The 18,702-nt window shown below is 36.3% G+C and overlaps 1 protein-coding gene across 1 annotated transcript in view; it reads right to left on the reverse strand.

Moving 5' to 3' along the window:
* The window catches only part of EML6 (EMAP like 6), a 298,693-nt gene that overhangs the window by 132,945 nt on the left and 147,046 nt on the right, over positions 1-18,702 (reverse strand). Inside the window, exons 4-6 of the mRNA XM_072635548.1 lie at positions 11,753-11,821; positions 4,721-4,906; positions 2,460-2,595 (exon numbers count right to left, since the gene is read on the reverse strand). Of these exons, the coding sequence (XP_072491649.1) occupies positions 2,460-2,595; positions 4,721-4,906; positions 11,753-11,821 (391 nt within the window). The remainder of the gene's footprint in view (positions 1-2,459; positions 2,596-4,720; positions 4,907-11,752; positions 11,822-18,702) is intronic.

Below are 18,702 nucleotides of genomic sequence, written 5' to 3' on the forward strand. Positions count from 1 at the left end.
TTCCTGGCTAGGAAGGGAATGCATCTAACTAGGACTAGTAAGAAGATGTTTACCTGGAGTCTTACAAAAATTTAATCCAAGGGGTTTTAAATAGAAAGTGGTAGAGGGAAAGGAGAGAAGGAAACAAACTGCCTGTACATATCCACCATGCTAGATACCATAGAGATTAGCTAATCAAGGTGGGAAGAACGACCAGAAAGATAGCTAGAAACTCATGTGGAATAAAATCCAAGAAACTCATAACCTAAGACATCTATACACAAATGCAAAAAGAATGGGTAGCACGCAACTTTGATCATCATATCAGTATCACTGCGACTTGGTGGTGTGAGTCTCATAATCAGAACATGGCTCTGGAGGAATCTGTCTCATTCAGAAGAAATGACAAAAGCTACCCTAAATCAACTAATTCTTTCAATTAATTTAAAGCTCATTAATCTTAAGAGCATCAACATATATTTGAAAAGTAGTAACATATACATGAACGAGACATATTCTGTTTACATCTGAATGTGTATTTGCATATTGATTACAGTGAAACAATTTTCCCCGTAGGCACAACTAAAACATCAGCATTATACAGTTGTACACACAAGACCAAGTCATCACACTGAATATTTTGTTGGCACTAGACCAAGTTCAAAATGGCAGTACTCCATGCATTAATGAAATGAAGAGTCCTTGCAATAACGCTCTGGACTCTAGGGGTCTATGGCTCACAGGCTGAGAAATATTGAACTACATGCTTGCTAAGGTCCTTCTTGGCTCTCAAATTCTACCCTGCTAGGATCCACACGTGCAATATGAGCTCTCATCCAAGTAGGAAGAGATGTTTTGGTTTGCTTAAATTTTCTGCAGCAGAGCTTTATCTTTTCTAAAGTATATTTGATGTAAGGTAGTCTGAGGAAAGGAATGTTTGGGTATCACAATGGGAAGAGAAGGCACAAAAGATGGGAGTAGGGTTAGAGCTGAGCTAGATATAGAGGGAGTGTGGGAAGTGGAAGGAAAAGAAAAGGATTCTCCTCTAGGGGGAAAGTGGTTCTGAATCATTAGGAACCGAGGGGCAGGAGGTAGGAATTGGATAACCACAGAGCATGAGCAGTACTAAGTACAGAGAAGGGGAGTTAACTCCAGGGTTCCAATTAGAATGACATGGGGGGAGCTCTGCACATCCTCACTCAGAGTTAGGGCCCTTTCATATGATTACAGTGTGAGAAGGGTGGATTCTTTATTTGAGAAGAGACATATCAATTGTTACCATAATCATTTAAAATGTTTACTTAACAAGTATCATTCTGTGCAAGCCTCCATACTAGGTCACAGAGAAAGAATGGGAACATGCCCCCAAGGGAGGTATATTCCAGCCTCAGGACCATGACGGGATCTTCCAGGGCATTGGTCAGCTGGCCAGTGCTGAGGGCCTAAGGAGAAAGTCAGCAAAGCCCTGGTCTTGAATCCCCACTCCCATTTCAGGTTGTGCATTTCAGTTACTTTTTTTCCTTTTCTGTCTCAAATTCAACACATTTGAATACATATACTTTTGCTTTGACATTACAGTAAATCTGATATTACAGTAAGAGAATCTCTGAATCCAGCCTCATCACATCTATGAATTATGCCGTTTTCTCCAAGAACTCTAAACCAGAATCAGTAGTCTAAAGGCATCATTCCCTCTTCTCTCTCCTTCATGTTGTAGTTATACCACTTGGACCACCTATCTTCCTCCTTATCTCCCTATTTTCCCACCCACCAAGTACTGATTGCTTTCTAGAGAGAAGGTAGAACATAGGAAGAAAAGAGAGACATACACTTAGACCACATGGGACTATACCATGATACTTCTCTCTATATGGTCCCTGCCAAGACTACATTGGACTAAGGTCTAGCTCACTGCTAGATAATTACTATGATCAGCAGCAGGTTGGATCCAGGATCTGGTCTATGGTATAGACTCTGTAGATCGATCTCACTTAGAGAGCCTGGCTCCACTGGTTTTGTGAAGAAGTCTCCAATGTGGGACTGCCCTCTCTTTAGGGGGGCAGTATTAAGGGGGTTAGTATTAAGATTTGACTTTGTCTTTCCTAGGATCTCAGGGTAGGGGTGTCCCATGTGAATGCAAGCGAAATAGCTCTATCCTCCAGTCTTGGATGAGATCTGCAATTCTAGGGAGCACTTTTAAATAGGACAAAACAAGTCACAGAGCACATCAATGAATCACTCAATCCCTGAGTCATTTCTTAACAGTGAATCTAGCCTAAAGGAACTAAAATCTTTAAAAAATTGGAAAAGTGTCAATTGCTTTGTGCTACAGATTGTTAAGGGTATTGTACAATTAAATAGAATATAAATCACTTTAGCTGAAAAGCAAGTTATCGGTTATACTAATAGGTTATAAAATATTTAACCTTATGCTATTTAACACTTCATAATTTGTTGGTAAGTAATGTTGCATGTGTTACCTTTATATCCTTGCTCAGTTTCCCTGAGATCAATTTTGGTTATTGGTTTGAAGTCAATATCCCATAATCGTATGCACCCATCTCGACCACCAGTGGCAAAGCCCTCATCACAGGCATACATGCTAAAGATTCCAGCCTGTTGATCAAATAATGTGATTGTTAGCAATTCAATCATTCTAAAAATGGTTTGTACATATCTTTTCATCATTAGACAAAGGAAACATTCATTCTACTCAACAGTTAGTAGGTCTAGATAGCGCGCATTCTTAGACAACTTTGTTTGGGAAGGAAATATTCCCCAAATGAAAAAATGATCTAAACAAATCAGAGAATCTACTTTATCTGAAGTAATCCTTCCCAATTTTAATATTTGAAAGCATATTATGACCAACATTCTGTAGTACTCACAACTAAAGTAAATTTGGAAATAGTGAATACTCAATGGTTATGAAACTACTTTTATAAAGAACATTAAGTCAGTCAGGGGACACAAATAAATTGCTGCCCAAACTAATCAAGCAAAAACAAATAAGTAATACAAAATGTTTTTATGAATACAGAAAGGCCTGAGATATGATTAAACTAGTTCAATCAGATATCACTTGAAATCTAATTAGAACTGAAAGAATGAATTGCATTTTCTTGGGCAGGATCAAAACTACATCTGTAACAGTCTATTTTTTGTTTTTTGTTTTTCACTTTTGAAGCAGATGTACAGATCACCATGTTTTTCACATTAAGTTTTCTTCAGTATGTTTAAGACTTCCACCAAAGTAAGGTGGCATCATATGATGCTGCACATGGTTCATTCTACTAGCTGATTTTTTTGCAAATTTGAAATGCAAATGTCTGGCCCAGAGGTGGGGAACGTGAGGTCTCAAGACCACATGTCGCCCTCTAGGTCCTCAAGTGAAGCCCTTTGACTGAATCTAAACTTCACTGAACAAATACCCTTAATAAAAAGATTTTTTCTATAAAACTTGGACTCTGTCTTCAAGACCACAGCTACCCCACCCCTGTTCTGATCTACTGACCAAATGAATTTACTGATGGAAGTATTCCAAATACAGAAGATACTGTATTTACTTTTAGAAGATCATATGGAAGACTTAGGAAGTGAGGGGATTGGTCCATGATATAGAAAACAAAAGCTCAGTGTCAACACAGACCAATTTTTTTTGTATTATTTAGAACTGGGCTTTCCAAAGAGTACACGTAATAGTCTCTTAATTTTCAAGGGTATGTATTAGTAAAGGGCAATATGAAATCTTCCAGGGGACAATGAGGTCCAATAAGTTTGGACTACGCATTTAAACAAATTTCTGTTCGCTACAAACTTTTTCAAAGGCCTTTCCCTTCCATATTTTTTCTCTATTCTCCTTTCCCCAATACTCATCAATTAAGCACTTTCTATTTTAGCAACTGGGATCATCATAAATTAAAAAATCTAGAATTCAAGATTTGGAGGTTAACCATTTTCCTATCTGACAAAAGAGATCAGAGTGGTAAGACAGCACTGTCCTTCTGTTTCTATCCTGTCAAAAGAAAAGGCTGTCTTAATTTTGTCTGCATAAGCATTAAGAACTGACATGACACATGATGTGGTAGAAAAGCTACTCATCTAAATTTTCAGAGTATTCACAATGAACATCACTAAGGTCAAAATGAAATAATAAGAAATAATAGCCCTTTAAGGTTTGCAAAATACTTTACAAATATTATCTCATTTTGATCCTCACAATACCCCTGGGTGGTAGGTGCTACTATTGACCCCATTTTACAGAGGAGGAAATTGAGGCAGACAAAAGTAGTCACAAAGTTAATAAGTGTCTGAAGCTGGCTTGAACTCAGGTCTTCCTGACTCCAAGTCCAGTTCACCTTGTAGCTGCCTAAAAAGTTATGGATCTTATTTCACAGTAAGATTAATTGGTGAAATAAAATGTAACTAATAAAAGAATTATAAATACCAGAAGCCTAGTATTCAACAAAAGGTACTGCTGATTAACAATGCTAGTTATAAGGCCAATAGCTCCAGAGAATGTCATATAAGTTATGACCTTGAAATGCATTTTCTCCTCAGTTACTTGGGAAATAGTTATGAGACATAACAGGAGTTCAATTTGAAATCTAATCCTTCATTTTAATGTTCTTTTAATTCATGCTGAGTGCTCATTGAGGTCAGTGTAGTCCTAAGGAGCAGATCAAAAATACAGAGGTTGAGTCTTTCATGACTTCCCAAACTATCCCCTCATGACACTTACGCTATGAGCTCCTTGAATTGTGCGGACTAAGTTTAGCCCTTTCCAGACATAGATATCTCCGTTTAAAGCACCAGAATAGGTAACATCTTCTTTGGCACACGAGAGGCAAAGGATCGTCTGCAGATCCCCTGTTTTGCCAAATATTCCTCTTTTTGCAGTCAGTGCATTTCCACATAGTGTCCAAAACTACAGAACAGAAACAATAGATTAAAAGCCATCTTCAAAAACACATGATTCCAGAGTCTCTCATCACTGATATCTATTCGCTGGAGTTGCATGGCATAAAGACATAGGGAGCATCGTATCTGAGTTATTGAGTTCATGGGGGAGTGAAGTCAGAATACTCTGCATTCTTTTAACCAGATACTAATAGTATCACTATGCTAAAAATCTGAAGCATCATTAAAAAAGTCTTCTGTGGCAAAGAATTACAATAATCATTAAACTTCATATACTGATTTAAATTTCACAAAGAGTACTTCATGCGTCATCTCATTTATTCCTTATAAACCTGTGTAAAAATAGTTATATATTTTCAGTGGTTTAGTAATTAAGGAACTAGTGCTGTTTTCATTTTAGCAATGAGTTACTAATGCTTGTCAAATTATTTCACTTTTTAGTAGCAGGAAAGTCAATAACCTCAAGGAATTAGAGTAACTCATAAGTCAATTAGAGTTGATTCAAAGTAGATGATGGATCATAAGGGTTTTTTTTTAAAAAGAAGCTCATAGCACTTCAAATATGCCCATATTTTCAAATGAAAGGTTAGCTGGTTAATTACAAGTACACTGAAAGTTGGAAAATGTGATGAGGTGTGATGGAAAGAGCACTGGATTTGGACTCTGAACACCTGCTCGATACCAGTTCCACTATTTTCTGCCTGTGTGAACTTGGCAATTCACTAAAACTCACTAGGTATCAGCTTCCTCACCTGTAAAATGAAGGAGTGCTACTTGACTTTTGATGATGGCTTTTGGGATCCCTTCCCACTCTATGATTCCAAAGGTTTCTTTTAAGTAAATTTCTATGCTTCAAAAGTCCCAATTTCTCTTTTATTCATTATTGATATAATCTCTCAGAGATAATATTAATTATCAGTAAAGTATGTCAGTGTGCAGAAATGGGAAATGCTGCTGGTTCATTATTATTTTCCTTTCATTCTTTTTTTTTGGTGAGGAAATTGGAGATAAGTGCTCAGGGTCACACAGCTAGTAAGTGTCAAGCGTTTGAGGCTGGATTTGAACTCAGGTGCTCCTGATTCTAGGGCTGGTGCTCTATCCACTGAGCCACCTTGCTGACTCTTTCTTTTCACTCTTAAGTGGTATAAATGGCATAATTTTATTTTGAAAAGGAGTATATCATAGTAGATAGTGCCTCTACTCCTAATTTCCAAATTTCGAATGTCACCTTTGATACAGAGGGGCTATGGGACCGTAGGCAAGTCATTTAATCTCTCATTGACCTAGACTGCTTCCAGAAACTTTAAGTTGTAGAGCAGTTACTGATCTGCATTGATTGAAGTCTCTATGGACTTCTAGGCGCCATCATTGCAGTGGGGATACTATGGTTCTCAAAAACTACAAAACCAGATCATTTACAACTAATAATGAAAGTAGGACAAAAAATAGACAAGAAATACAACAGATGTTCCTAATGTTCCTAAACTTATCCATTCTCATCACCAATGACAGTGGAAGCACCACATTTGATCAATAAACACCTTAATCCCTAAAGTTCATACAAAATCCTGGTTTCTATTTTCCACCTGACTTGGGAAGGTGAGAGGTGAAAGAGTTCTGGCTTGTGCCCCAGTAACACTTGGCCCTTGAGAAAATTAAGATCAGCTGTACCTGACCAACAATGTACAGGAGAAACCTGCTTGTTTGGCACATGTTTAAAGACAATTGGGGGGTAGACATTCATGGTATTTTGAAAAGGAGAAGTTTCTAAAAAAAGTGGAAATGAGACAGATAGTGTTATTACCAAAAGAAAAGAAATGGAAAAAACTTCAGAAATTACTAGTTTATGAGTCCTCCTCTGCAAGTTCTTTATAAGAATGGTCTGTGAGTGGACAGGCACTGACAATGAAGCTAGAATCAAATAGAAGGCAAGCAAGCTGACTCACATTTGGAAATATTAGATATTGTGTTATTTCATAAATAATGCGTTAAATATTAGATAATTAATATTTATAAATGATAAATATCGTAAAATAAATGAGGAAAATATTAAATACGATTTCATGTGCAATGCGTTAAATATTAAAAGACCTAGGGGAAACCCTCCAGCATGATAGATAGAGTCTCTATGGAAGCATATGGTCAAGAATCACACAAGAGGAGAAAGTATGGATAGGGTACAGTGGAGAGCACTTCTGCATGGATGATAGCAGAGTGTCTACATGATGCAAAACATCATGATCAGAACTGAAAATATTAGCTATTTATCCAAATATTGGATAAATATGTGATTCTACGCAAGTTACTTAACCTCTCATAGCTTCAGGCAATGCCAAGACTAATTTTCCACAATGGTAGTTCCTATAGATAGGACATCACAGGTCTAATTTTGAAAACAAAGTTGCATATACTCTGCTTGTATAAGACACATAGAGAGAATTATGGTCAGTTCTGAGTGTCATAATTTTAGGAGGAGCATTGACAAGTTGAACAGAAACCAGGAAAATCAAGGGCTTCAGATGGATGCCATAACTAGCACTCACTTTAGGAACTGAGGGTCTGTACTCTATAGAAGAAAAAATTTAGAAAGGACATGATGACTGTCTTCAAATACTGGAGGACTGTCATATCAGACTACATAAATATGAAGATTCAATGATACATCTAACCTATCAGTGCCAAGTCAAGATGGTTTGCTGACTCATCTGCAAAAAAAATGGAGAATCATCAAATGGCATCTCCTCTGTTGTAATCATTTCATGTTGGGAAAACCATGGGTGATAGTTTAGGGTGATATTCACTTGCTCGAAGTAAATAAGGCAAGCATTTTTATTTGCACTGTTTGGACTTCTTCAGTCTATAATCATAGATCATCTAGTTCAGCTCCTAAAGGGCCTCTCCTACATTAAAAATGCACAATCTATGTGTAAAGGTTGAAAAAGTCTAGACAATGTCAACAACTCTGTTAGGCTTGTTTGCTTCAGATTCAGTGAAGCATATCACCCCAAGTTGTTATTGTTTTTCAAGAGCTAATTTCAGATAATTGTTGTTTGATTGCTTGAGTGCTGGTAATTAGGCAAAATATGCAGGAATTTCATGCAAGGTCTGTCAGATTTTTTTATCCATATTTATTTATTTATTTGCCAACTGTGGTGCTTACCTTTGGACTAACTGCAATGATTCAATAAAAGAGATAATTTTAAAATGCACATCTGACAATTGAATACATAAACTATGAACTGTGACGATTTATGGCAGAGTCTGCTGGATTTTTTTTTTTTTTTTGCTAATTCCTTCCTTAGAACAAACTCTTCAAGTTGTAGACAGACAGAAGCAAGGGCCTAGCCACTGGGGGTTTCTTTAACTGGACCTAGCTCACTGGCAGATGCTTTCCATTTGTCTTACAGATGAGTGCCTGTTTTTGTTCTCACTAATGGATGTCTGCTAAAGTATAATTAATGAAACTGACAAAAAAGAGGGTCCCTGAGATTTTATAAATGAAATTTTAAGAGCATGAGGCATTTCTGCTTTTAGATAAAGTGGATTAAAAATGTGAGTTAGCCAAGAAAGGAAGGAAATGGAGAATAAAAGAGAAAGCATTGTTCGAAACAAGCATTTTACCTTCTTGGTATCCAAAAAATATGGTTTGGGGGTGTTTTGTTTACATAAAATTAAGACAAATGAAATAATCAAAGGAATAGTTTCTAAATTATTTAGTTTCCTGGAGTTCTTTGAGATGAGTTACAGCAGTTCAATTCAACAATAACTCAGCAAACATTTGTTAAGCACTGATAATGTGCACACGGTAAAAGCAGGGGAAATATTTAGAGAAGTCTCTAACTTCATAAAGTGTATAGTTTAGTGGAGTGCACCTAAATAATGGTTCTAGAGAAATATATATGTATTTTTTATTCTTCCAGGTTATCTATAAAAGTATGAAACAGATAATCTTAATTTGCCACTTATGCAAGACCATAAATGTGATTTGGGAATTATTTCCTCAGATTAAATTTGTTAAATAAACAAAGATCACAAAATGTGTTCAAAGATACTAGGGGTTGGTAGCACATCTTGGACCTCGCAACCATGTATGGTACATGGTAAGGCTTGTTCCACCCCTCATTCTCTTGCCACCAAAGCAGGACGGACAAGCTGGAGTAGTAAAACAGACCAAAGGATGAGCATAAGGATTGTTTCAGCAAAAGGCTGGTTAGTGAATGCTTTCCCACTTGCCAGCTGCCTGCATCATCTCATATAGTACTGTGCTGCAGAGAATTGTCAAAAATTTCAGCCTGGAGATGAGGAATTTGATGAAAGAGTTCTTCAAGCACAATTTTATACCGAAGTCTGCAGTTTCAGGAAGGAAGATTACTAATCACAGTGAAGGGGAGGATATTTCTGAAGCAATAAAACAGTATAGCCCCCATTGAATTAGAAAATCACAAAATGTTAAGGCAGGGAACAAACCTGGGAGATCATCTAAATGTGAGAATCTGCTGGGAAAAAAAGCCAAACAAATTGGGAATGGCTAGCCTGAAAAAAAAGTAGACTTAGCATGAAGCATCATAACCATGGTCCCATATTTGAATGGTGGCCATGTTGAAGAGAGATTACATTTGTTCTGTTTTGGTCCTAAAAGGCCTGAACCAGGAGCAACAGCTAGAAGTTGTAAGCAACCAAGCTTGGACTTGACGTAAGGAAAAAAACTTCCTAACAATTAGGAAAAAAAGCGAGCTCCTTCAGGAAGGAGTGGGTTTCTTCTCACCAAAAATTTTCAAGTAAGATCTAGGACTATGCCACCTCTTTTCCCGCAGTCTTCTCACCCTAGAGATTACCTCATTCCTGAAGCCCTTTTCTCTAGTTGGTTACATACTGCCTGGAACCTCCATTTTAGGAAGTACTCAGGTCAGCCATGTTCACTTCTGGCTCAGGGTTGCTATTGACTGTCTGGACTTCCATTTCCCTCCAGCAGCCTTCTCACCCTCAAGATCCCTCCCCTACCGCCATACTTTGTAGCTCTCCCTTTTACATGTTGTCTTCCCCATTACCATGTAAGCTTCTTGAGCTAAAGGACTATATTATAATTGCTTGTATTTACATTCCTAATGCCTAGCATTGTGTCTGACACATGAGTAAACACTTAACTGATGTTCTGTCTATCTATTGATCAATCTGTCCATCTATTCCTTCTTCCATCTATCTATCTACTCCTTCATAAATCTATCAATCTATGTATTCATCTATCTGTCTATATATCTCTCTATAGATCAAAGTCAACACTTAATAGATGCTGTCTGTCTGTCCATCTATCAGTCTGTCTATCAGTTTATCTGTTCATATGTCTAAATCTCTATAGATCAAAGTCAACATTTAACAGATGCTCTGTCTCTCTATCAGTCTATTCATCTGTTTATATATCTCTCTATAGCATCAGTCAGCACTTAAGAGATGCTCTATATATCTGTTTATCTGTCTGTCCATCTGTCCATCCATGTATGTATGTATGTATGTATGTATCTGTCTATCAGTAGGTCTATTCGTATCTAATTCTCTATAGAGTCAAAGTCAACACTTAACAGATGCTATATCTATCAGTCTATCTATTCATCTGTCTATATATCTCTATAGTGTCAAAGTCAACACTTACCAGATGCTCTGTTTATCTGTCTATCCATCTGTTCATCTACCCATTTATGTATGTATCTATCAATCTATCATCTGTCTGTCTATCTATTCATGTCTAACTCTATAATTCAAAGTCAACACTTAACAAACGCAATATCTATCAGTCTATCTATTTATCTGTCTATATAGCTCTATAGAGTCAAAGTTAACACTTAATAGATTCTCTGTCTATCTCTCTATATGCCTACCAGTCTGTCTATTCATCTGCATAACTATCTCTCTATAGATCAAAGTCAACACTAAACAGATACTCTGTCTCTATGTCTGTCTATCTCTCTAAGTACTTGTTGAGCTTGTTGTAGAGAGGATTTTTTTTCTAGGTCCACATTGTACTAGATTGCCTCTGGGGTATCATAGGTACCTTGCAAACTGAGATAATCTGTAAATTTCCCTTATCCTTTTTTATTTAAATAGGTTAGGAAGATGATGTCCAAAGAAATAAAGTAATGTGTTTAAGATCATAAAATAAATTAGTTCATTCCTTTCTCTTTTTTTTTTGCATAGTTATCTACCAACCTTATGAACTAGGATGATCTATGTAAAGTCAGAAGTAAGGAATGTTGGTTGAGTTAATTTTATTTTCTGTGTATGTAGAACATGCTGGGTAATAAAGAACAGAATGGCTCCTTTTTTTGTCTTTTCTGTTTGCCTTCCTGTCTTCTTGCTTTCTTGGTACAGTCCAATTAAAAACAAGTGTCCTTGAATTTCTATACTGACTGCAATATGGTTCCTGTCTGCTAAGAAAACATTTCATAAGATCAAACAAAAAATTTTCTGGTTTGACATACACATAAATATATTTCCCAAACTTTTTAAAATTCTGTTTCACAGAATTTAAAATACAACTTCTCAAAAAGGTGTGCTGCTGAAACTATTCTGAGCTTCCCTGTTTAATATTTAATTACATAGAGTGCCCTTTCCAATGCCTGCTGAGTGCTTTATTTCATTACATTATTTTGCATTTCTGAAAGTCTGCCTTATCAGCTGGAATGAGGTACGGATAGGTGAAAGATAGACAAAAGCACCAGAGAATTAAGAAAAGGTCTCTGCTCCCCCAAAGATGAATACTTAGCAGTTCCTTCAAATTCCCAAGTATTTGCATAAAATAACTTCACCTGAAATCTGTTCAAAATAAAATAAAACATGAAAGCAATAAAACTAATTTTACCTTAATATGTTTCACTCCACAACTAACCACTCTGTTTGGCTGATATGGATCCCAGGAAATATCAAAAATCTGTTTGGGGGGAAAAGCATAAAACATTATACCAAAATGTTTAAAATTTCTATTTTGATAATCCTTATTATGTACTAAAATCTAATTAGTTCTTTCATGTTTCCATATGTTAGGTTCAGTTAAATGGCACACAGTTTTATATTAATTCAGTACTTTAGAGCTTAAAAAATGAATTGGGTTAGATCAGGAATTCTTAACCTGTAGTCCATAGACCTTATGATAAATCTCAGTGAGTTTGTGAATTTGGATGGGAAAAATTAATCTTTATTTTCACTAACCTTTGATTTTCTTTGTATTCTTATGTATTTTATTTTATGTATATAAAAATGTTATTCTGAGAAGAGGTCCATAGCTTCACCAAACTGCCAAAGGAGTCCATGACATAAAAAAAGTTAACTTAGATGAAGGAAAAATCCAGTGACTGTGTCACATGTTCCCTATTTTCTTCTTCCTACTTATTGAAATCTTAAGAGTCTCTTGAGTAGAGAAATAAAATCATTTAGATACAGGGGTGAGGAACCTGCCACCTTGAGGTGACATGTGACCTTCTAGGTCCTCAAGTGTGGCCCTTTGACTGAATCCAAAATTCACAGAAAAAATCCCCTTAATAAAAGGATTTGTTCTGTAAAACTTGAATTCAGTCAAAAGGCTGCACCCAAGGACCAAGAAGACCACATGTGGTTTAGATCCAACTGATGGCATTTTTTGTAAAAATATAACAAAAAACCTTCAGATATATTGACAGAGGAAATGCATTTAACTACTAAAGTACTATGGCAATTCACTAGTGGTGTGTTTAAGGTTCTATTTATATAAACAATATGAGTAGATTTTGTATTTTTCCAAATATCTTAAAACGCTTCTGCAGAATTTGCTCTCTGTAAATAGCTACAGGTAGTACTAGTCTCCTTTTGGAGATGGAAAAAGCAAGACAGAGAAGTTAACATCAGAGCTAGCAATAAAACTCATCTTCTATCTTGTGATTTAACCATTTAAGCAATATGGAAGTTAGTCACGGCATATATAGGGGCAGTAATATTTATGTTGGATCAATAACAAAGATTAATTTAATCTGTAACCACCCTGCAGAAAGAATTGGAAAAATAATACCATAAAATATACTACCATTACCAAAGAAATGTAAGACCTGGAAAGGAGGTGAGTTTGTCATGTAGTGAGGATAAAGCCTACTTGCTCCATTGGTACACATGTAATATCAAAAGATATAGAAATCCCTCCACATATTGAGCAGATCCTTTCTGGGGGATTTAAGAGAAGACACATAGAAGAATCATGGATAGGTTGCAATATGCACTACTGTAGGGTTTACCTATAGTAGTAAGATCACAGATATAGTCCCTCAAAATAAATTCAAGCTCATTCCACTTTGCATTTGCTATCCTGCCTGGTTTCAACTCTGCAGAACAAGATATCCCTTGGTATTGATTCTGACCACTACCTCTATGCATTTCTTCCTTCTTTTGTATGTTGTCTCCCTATTTAGATTGTAATGTCCTTGGGAGGAGGGACTGCCTTTCTTTTTATTAATTGTATCCCCAGTGCTTAGCATAGTACCTGGCATGAATTAGGCACTTAATAAATCTATATTGGATTGGATCATATTAGAAGTACAAGATGCTACATGAGACCTATTCTGATCACCTCTTCATTATTATTGTCCTCCCAATTATGTTGTACTAACTTTGTGTACATATATACACATGTAATGTTTACTTATTTGTGCACATGTTGTTCCATGTAAGCTTTATAAGGGCAGAGACTTATTATTGTTTTATTTATCATTATTTGTAAGCCTGATACTTTGCACAGCATACAATGATGCTTAATAAATGCTTGTTGAATTAATAAATGAGTACAGACTATGTGGTCTGTAGGAAAGATGTGCTGAAAAATCAACCTGATTGGCTAGGAACTATTTACACTTTTACTTGTAAATGAACACAAAGTAGATAAAACTATATATCCAAGCAAATGAAGGAGAACACACTAAGAGAAAAGACAAGACTAAAATTATCTTCAGAAAAAAATTCAGAGGAATTTAGAAGGAAAGAATTTTAGAATAGGCTCATAGAAGCATTAAAATCTTTCTTTTGGTTAGATTTTCCTAGTTCTGAGTATTCTTCACAATTTCAATTTTCTATATCCATGCAAAGAGAATAGGCCAATATTGACATTTGGTATTGATTCAATTTATGCTACAGAATGGAGTTCTGGTGTAGGAAGAGTGCTTAAGGCACAAATAAGAGATTGTAGTATAACAATATAATTGTTTATAGTCACTAACATGCAGCTTGTGGGTGTGTACAGGTTATATGTAGGTATATGTGAAAGGTAGACTGGTGCCAACAAATCTGGAAAACTCAACAGTGACCGCTGAATTGGAAAATATCAGTTTATGATTCGATCCTAAAGAGGGGCAATGCCAAGGAATGTTCAAATTACTGAACAATTGTGCTCATTTTACATGTCAGCAAGGTTATACCTAACATTCTGCAAGCTGGGTTTCAGCAGTATGTGAACTGGGAATTACCAGAGGAGCAACCTGGTTTTCCAAGAGGCAGAGAAACTAGAGGCCAAACTGCCAACGTTTGCTGAATTATAGAGAAAGCAAGGGAGTAACATAAAAACATCTACTTCAACTTCATTAACTACACTAAAGCCTTGGTTTCTGGGGATCATAACAAAATGTATCAAGTCCTTAAAGAGAAGGAATACCAGATTATCTTACTTATCTCCTGAGGAACCTGTATGCAGGTCAAGAGGCAATAGTTATAAACCAAACATGGAACAACTTATTGGTTTAAGGTTAGAAAAGGAGTATAACAAGGTCATATATTGTCATTTGATTTATTTAAGTTATATGCAGAGTACTGCGAAATGCCCAGACTGGTTGAGTCAAAAGCTCTAATTAAGGTTACTGGGAGAAATATCAACAATCTTAAATATGCAGATGGCAGAAAGTGAAAAGAGATTAAGATGAAGGTGAAAGAGGAGAGTGGAAAAGTTGGCTTGAAGCTTAACTTCAAAAAACTAAGATCTTGGAAAATGATCTCATCACTTCCTGGCAAACAAGGGGAGAGGAAATGGAAGCAATGTTAGATTTATATTATTGGGTTCAAAGATCAATGCAGATGGCAACTGTAGCTATGAAATTAAGACACTTGCTCCTTGAAATGAAAGCTATGGAAAATCTGGACAGCATACTAAAAAGCAGAGACATCATCTTGTCAACAAAGGTTCATATAGTCAAAGATACGGTTTTTCTAGTAGCAATGCATGGCTGTGACAGCTGGACTATAAGGAAAGCTGAGTACCATAGAATAGATGCTTTTGAATTGCGGTGCTAAAGAAGAGTTTTGAGAGTCCCTTGGACAGAAAGGAGATCAAGTCAGCTAATACTTAAAGAACTTAATTCATGTTATTCATTGGAAAGACAAATATTCAAGCTAAAACATAAATACTTTGGCCACCTAATGAGAAGATGGGGCTCACTGGAAAAGACCTTGATGTTGGGAAAGACTGAAGGCAAAAGGTAAAGGAGATGGCAGAGGATGAGATGGATAAATATTGTCATGGAAACAATGAAGATGAACTTGGACAGAATTTTGAGAAATAGTGAGGACCAAAGGTGCATGGGATCATGAAGAGTCACAATGACTGAACAACTAAGCAACTATAAGGGTGGTATGATTGTAAGGGCAAGTAAAATTAGGATCTTTTGCTGTTTTTGTATAATCAAGTGCCTGATTGAATCTTGTCTTTATCAATCAAGAGTCTTTACTAGGAGTAAAGTACAGAGTTTCTTTAACCATAAACAGTATATGTATTTGTACTGCTAATGTGATTAAAGATTCTCCTCATCCATTAATGGGCCTGCCCATTAAGCGGAGTTTGATTTGGGAAGATTTGTAGGAACACCCACAGCTTTTGTTAATGAGGCACTGTTTCTCAAGGGTTGGGATGTCCTCTGGCTCTAAAAAAGGTATAAATACTTTGGGGGTGAGGTTTTACTTTGAGGTTTAGTTTTTAATAAGATTTTAGTACCAAATGAGGACTCTGGGAAGCCTCTAGGGAGCTGCCACCCCCCCACCCCCCACTTTGAGAATCCAGAAGTCCTGCTTCCCTCTCTGGTAAATATGGTCAGACAGTCTGTTGAATATGGTCAATTGTCTGTTGAATTCAGGCAGAGGAAGCCATGTCTGTTGATCTTTTGATTTCTCTGTATTTTCTTTGAAATTCAGGGTGCTGACTCCCAGAACTGACTGAATGATATATGTACTTGGTTAAAGGAATGATACATGTGCTTGATTAAAGTGATTGTTAACCCCTTGAACGTTGTTTTCCTTTTATGAATGCAGATCTAAGAACCTGTGATAGCAGGCCCCCCTGTGCATGTTGGGGTGCTTACTGATACAATAGTATATAGAGCCTAGGAGTCAGATTGTCCTGGCCCTAAGTCTTGCCTCTGATACACCCTAGATGTGTGATCATGGGTGTGTCTCAAATTCTCAGCACTCTTAGTTGTTGATTTGCATGGTAAAGTGCATTTCCTCATCAGGAGTTTGCGGAACCAATGAAATAACCCTTCTTGCCTTGACTTTCTTAACTAATCATCATTTCCACTTCTATCTTCATTGGATACTACAAAGGAAGAGTCCAAATGTGGGGTTTCTGCTCTCATTTCTGATGAAAATTAATTCCCTACTGAATTGCCAACTGATCCATTCCAATGGATCAGTTTACCTCCTTCTAGTTTCATCTATGAATGCTTTGAGAGGACTTAGTTTATAAGATTTCATTGCCAGCATCCTCCAGACTCATCATTTTTAGCTATTTTATGAGACTTCAGGCTACTTTAATTCATTTACCATCTTAGGTATTTCTAGATGGAGAAGCAGGTCCCGTGTACAGATGCCAGTCCTGGTTATACTTCTTTTACAAGTATAACATCCATTATAAATTAATAAATTGAGATTCTGGCTTACATCAGCCTTCTGTTGTTTCAGTTGATATGACACAGTTTGCTGAGAACTATTCACTCCAAACCTCTGAGGTAGAAGACCAGATCCTCATAGCACAAGTGAATCAAGGTACATTACTAACCCAAAGGGACCATAATTCTAAAATCCATAATTCTCCCTCTGTATAAAATGTTCACCTTAAAAATGAGAGTATATTCAATATTTAATGAGTCTTTCAGCAGGGACATCTAATTAAATGAAAACACTTCAATGGTTCTGTGATCTTCTTCTGTGATTTGGCCCCAGTGCAGATGGGTGCAACCTACCCATACTCTCTTCTCAATTTCTGTGATTCTTCCTCAATCCTCCATGGAGGTTGTACTTGAGACTTTAAAAGGCCTCTCTGGCTCTTTCTTTCTTTCTTTCTTTCTTTCTTTCTTTCTTTCTTTCTTTCTTTCTTTCTTTCTTTCTTTCTTTCTTTCTTTCTATCTACCTTTCTTTCTCTCTCTCTTTCTTTCTCTCTTTCTTTTCTTCTTCCTTTCTTCCATCCTTTCTTTCTTTTTTGGATACTAGGGTAGTCCTTCTGTCATCACTCCTTTCCAAAATTTGAATGACTCAATATCTTGTCTATCACACATGCCCTTGAAGGTGTATTTTAGGATATTTTTTGAGGTTGATTAATTGTGAATACTATCCTGCACCCACCAAGCCATTGTAATTGTCTCTCCTGAGATTGTAGTTTTCCATGATTTACCATTAACAGGAAGATATCGATGTTTAAAAAATATTACATATAATATATGCATATATAAATATATACTATATGTTTGACATCAATATGCATCATGAAGGCATTAAAAGCATGGCTCAGTTTCCTAAACTGACCCACCTCACTTTGGGTGACATATTAAATTCTATTCAACAAACTATATACTACATAACAACTCAAGGTATTAATAAGATATATTTTAAAAATCAACCACTGTTAGAAATTCAAAACAGTGAAGCAAAAAAGTGAATTATTCAAAACATTTTTGAGAAATATAATTCTTACAGACTGAAAGTAGTTATCCTATTGCCTCTTGCCTGATTGCATACAATTACTATTAAATTGTATCTTAATTGATTTTAATAGGAGCTCTACACAGACAAAAAAAAGACACTCAGGGGTCATTAACTATAGGATAACTTTATTTTTATGACATATATGTGTATATGAGAGGCATGGTGGACAGAAAGCTAGTCCCATAACAAGAAGCCCTAGAAGCATTGATTACAATGAGATTCATCAAGTACAAGTCAATTAACCTTATATGGAGGTGGTTCTTGCCAATTCCCACCCATCTACTTGTCACCTTGATCCCATTGTCCTGTCTCATTCAGGAACTTGTCCATTTGATCATATAATTTTTTGGTTCTAATTTTCCTTATCCACTTGTCCTTTTCTTGCTACCTATAAACCTGCTCTGATTTCCATCCTTTTAAAAGCTTCACTTCTATCATTTCTTCAAGTTGCCATATTTATTTTTCCCTTCACAAACTCCTGGGTGGGGGTGGGAAGAACTATCTATTTCCATTAACTTCACTTTGTCATCTCTTAAACTCGTTGCCCAGTTCCTTGCAATTTGGCTTCCATCCCCACTACTCTACGGAAACAGTTCTCTACAAGGCTCTTTACTGTTAAATCCAATAGCTAGTCTTTTCTCATTCTTCATCTTTTCCTATATATCTTTAATGTTTGACACAAATGACATCAAATATATCCTTTCCTCTCTTGGTTTGGATACTGTTGTCTCCAAGTTCTTTTCTAATCCATCAAATAAAAATTCCTCTGTCTCTCTTACAAGTTCATTATCTATATTCTGCAAAGGTATATTCTGGAGCTCCGCCCTAGGCCAT

The sequence above is a fragment of the Notamacropus eugenii genome, chromosome 1, assembly GCF_028372415.1.
Source record: "Notamacropus eugenii isolate mMacEug1 chromosome 1, mMacEug1.pri_v2, whole genome shotgun sequence".
Taxonomy (NCBI): Eukaryota; Metazoa; Chordata; class Mammalia; order Diprotodontia; family Macropodidae; genus Notamacropus; species Notamacropus eugenii.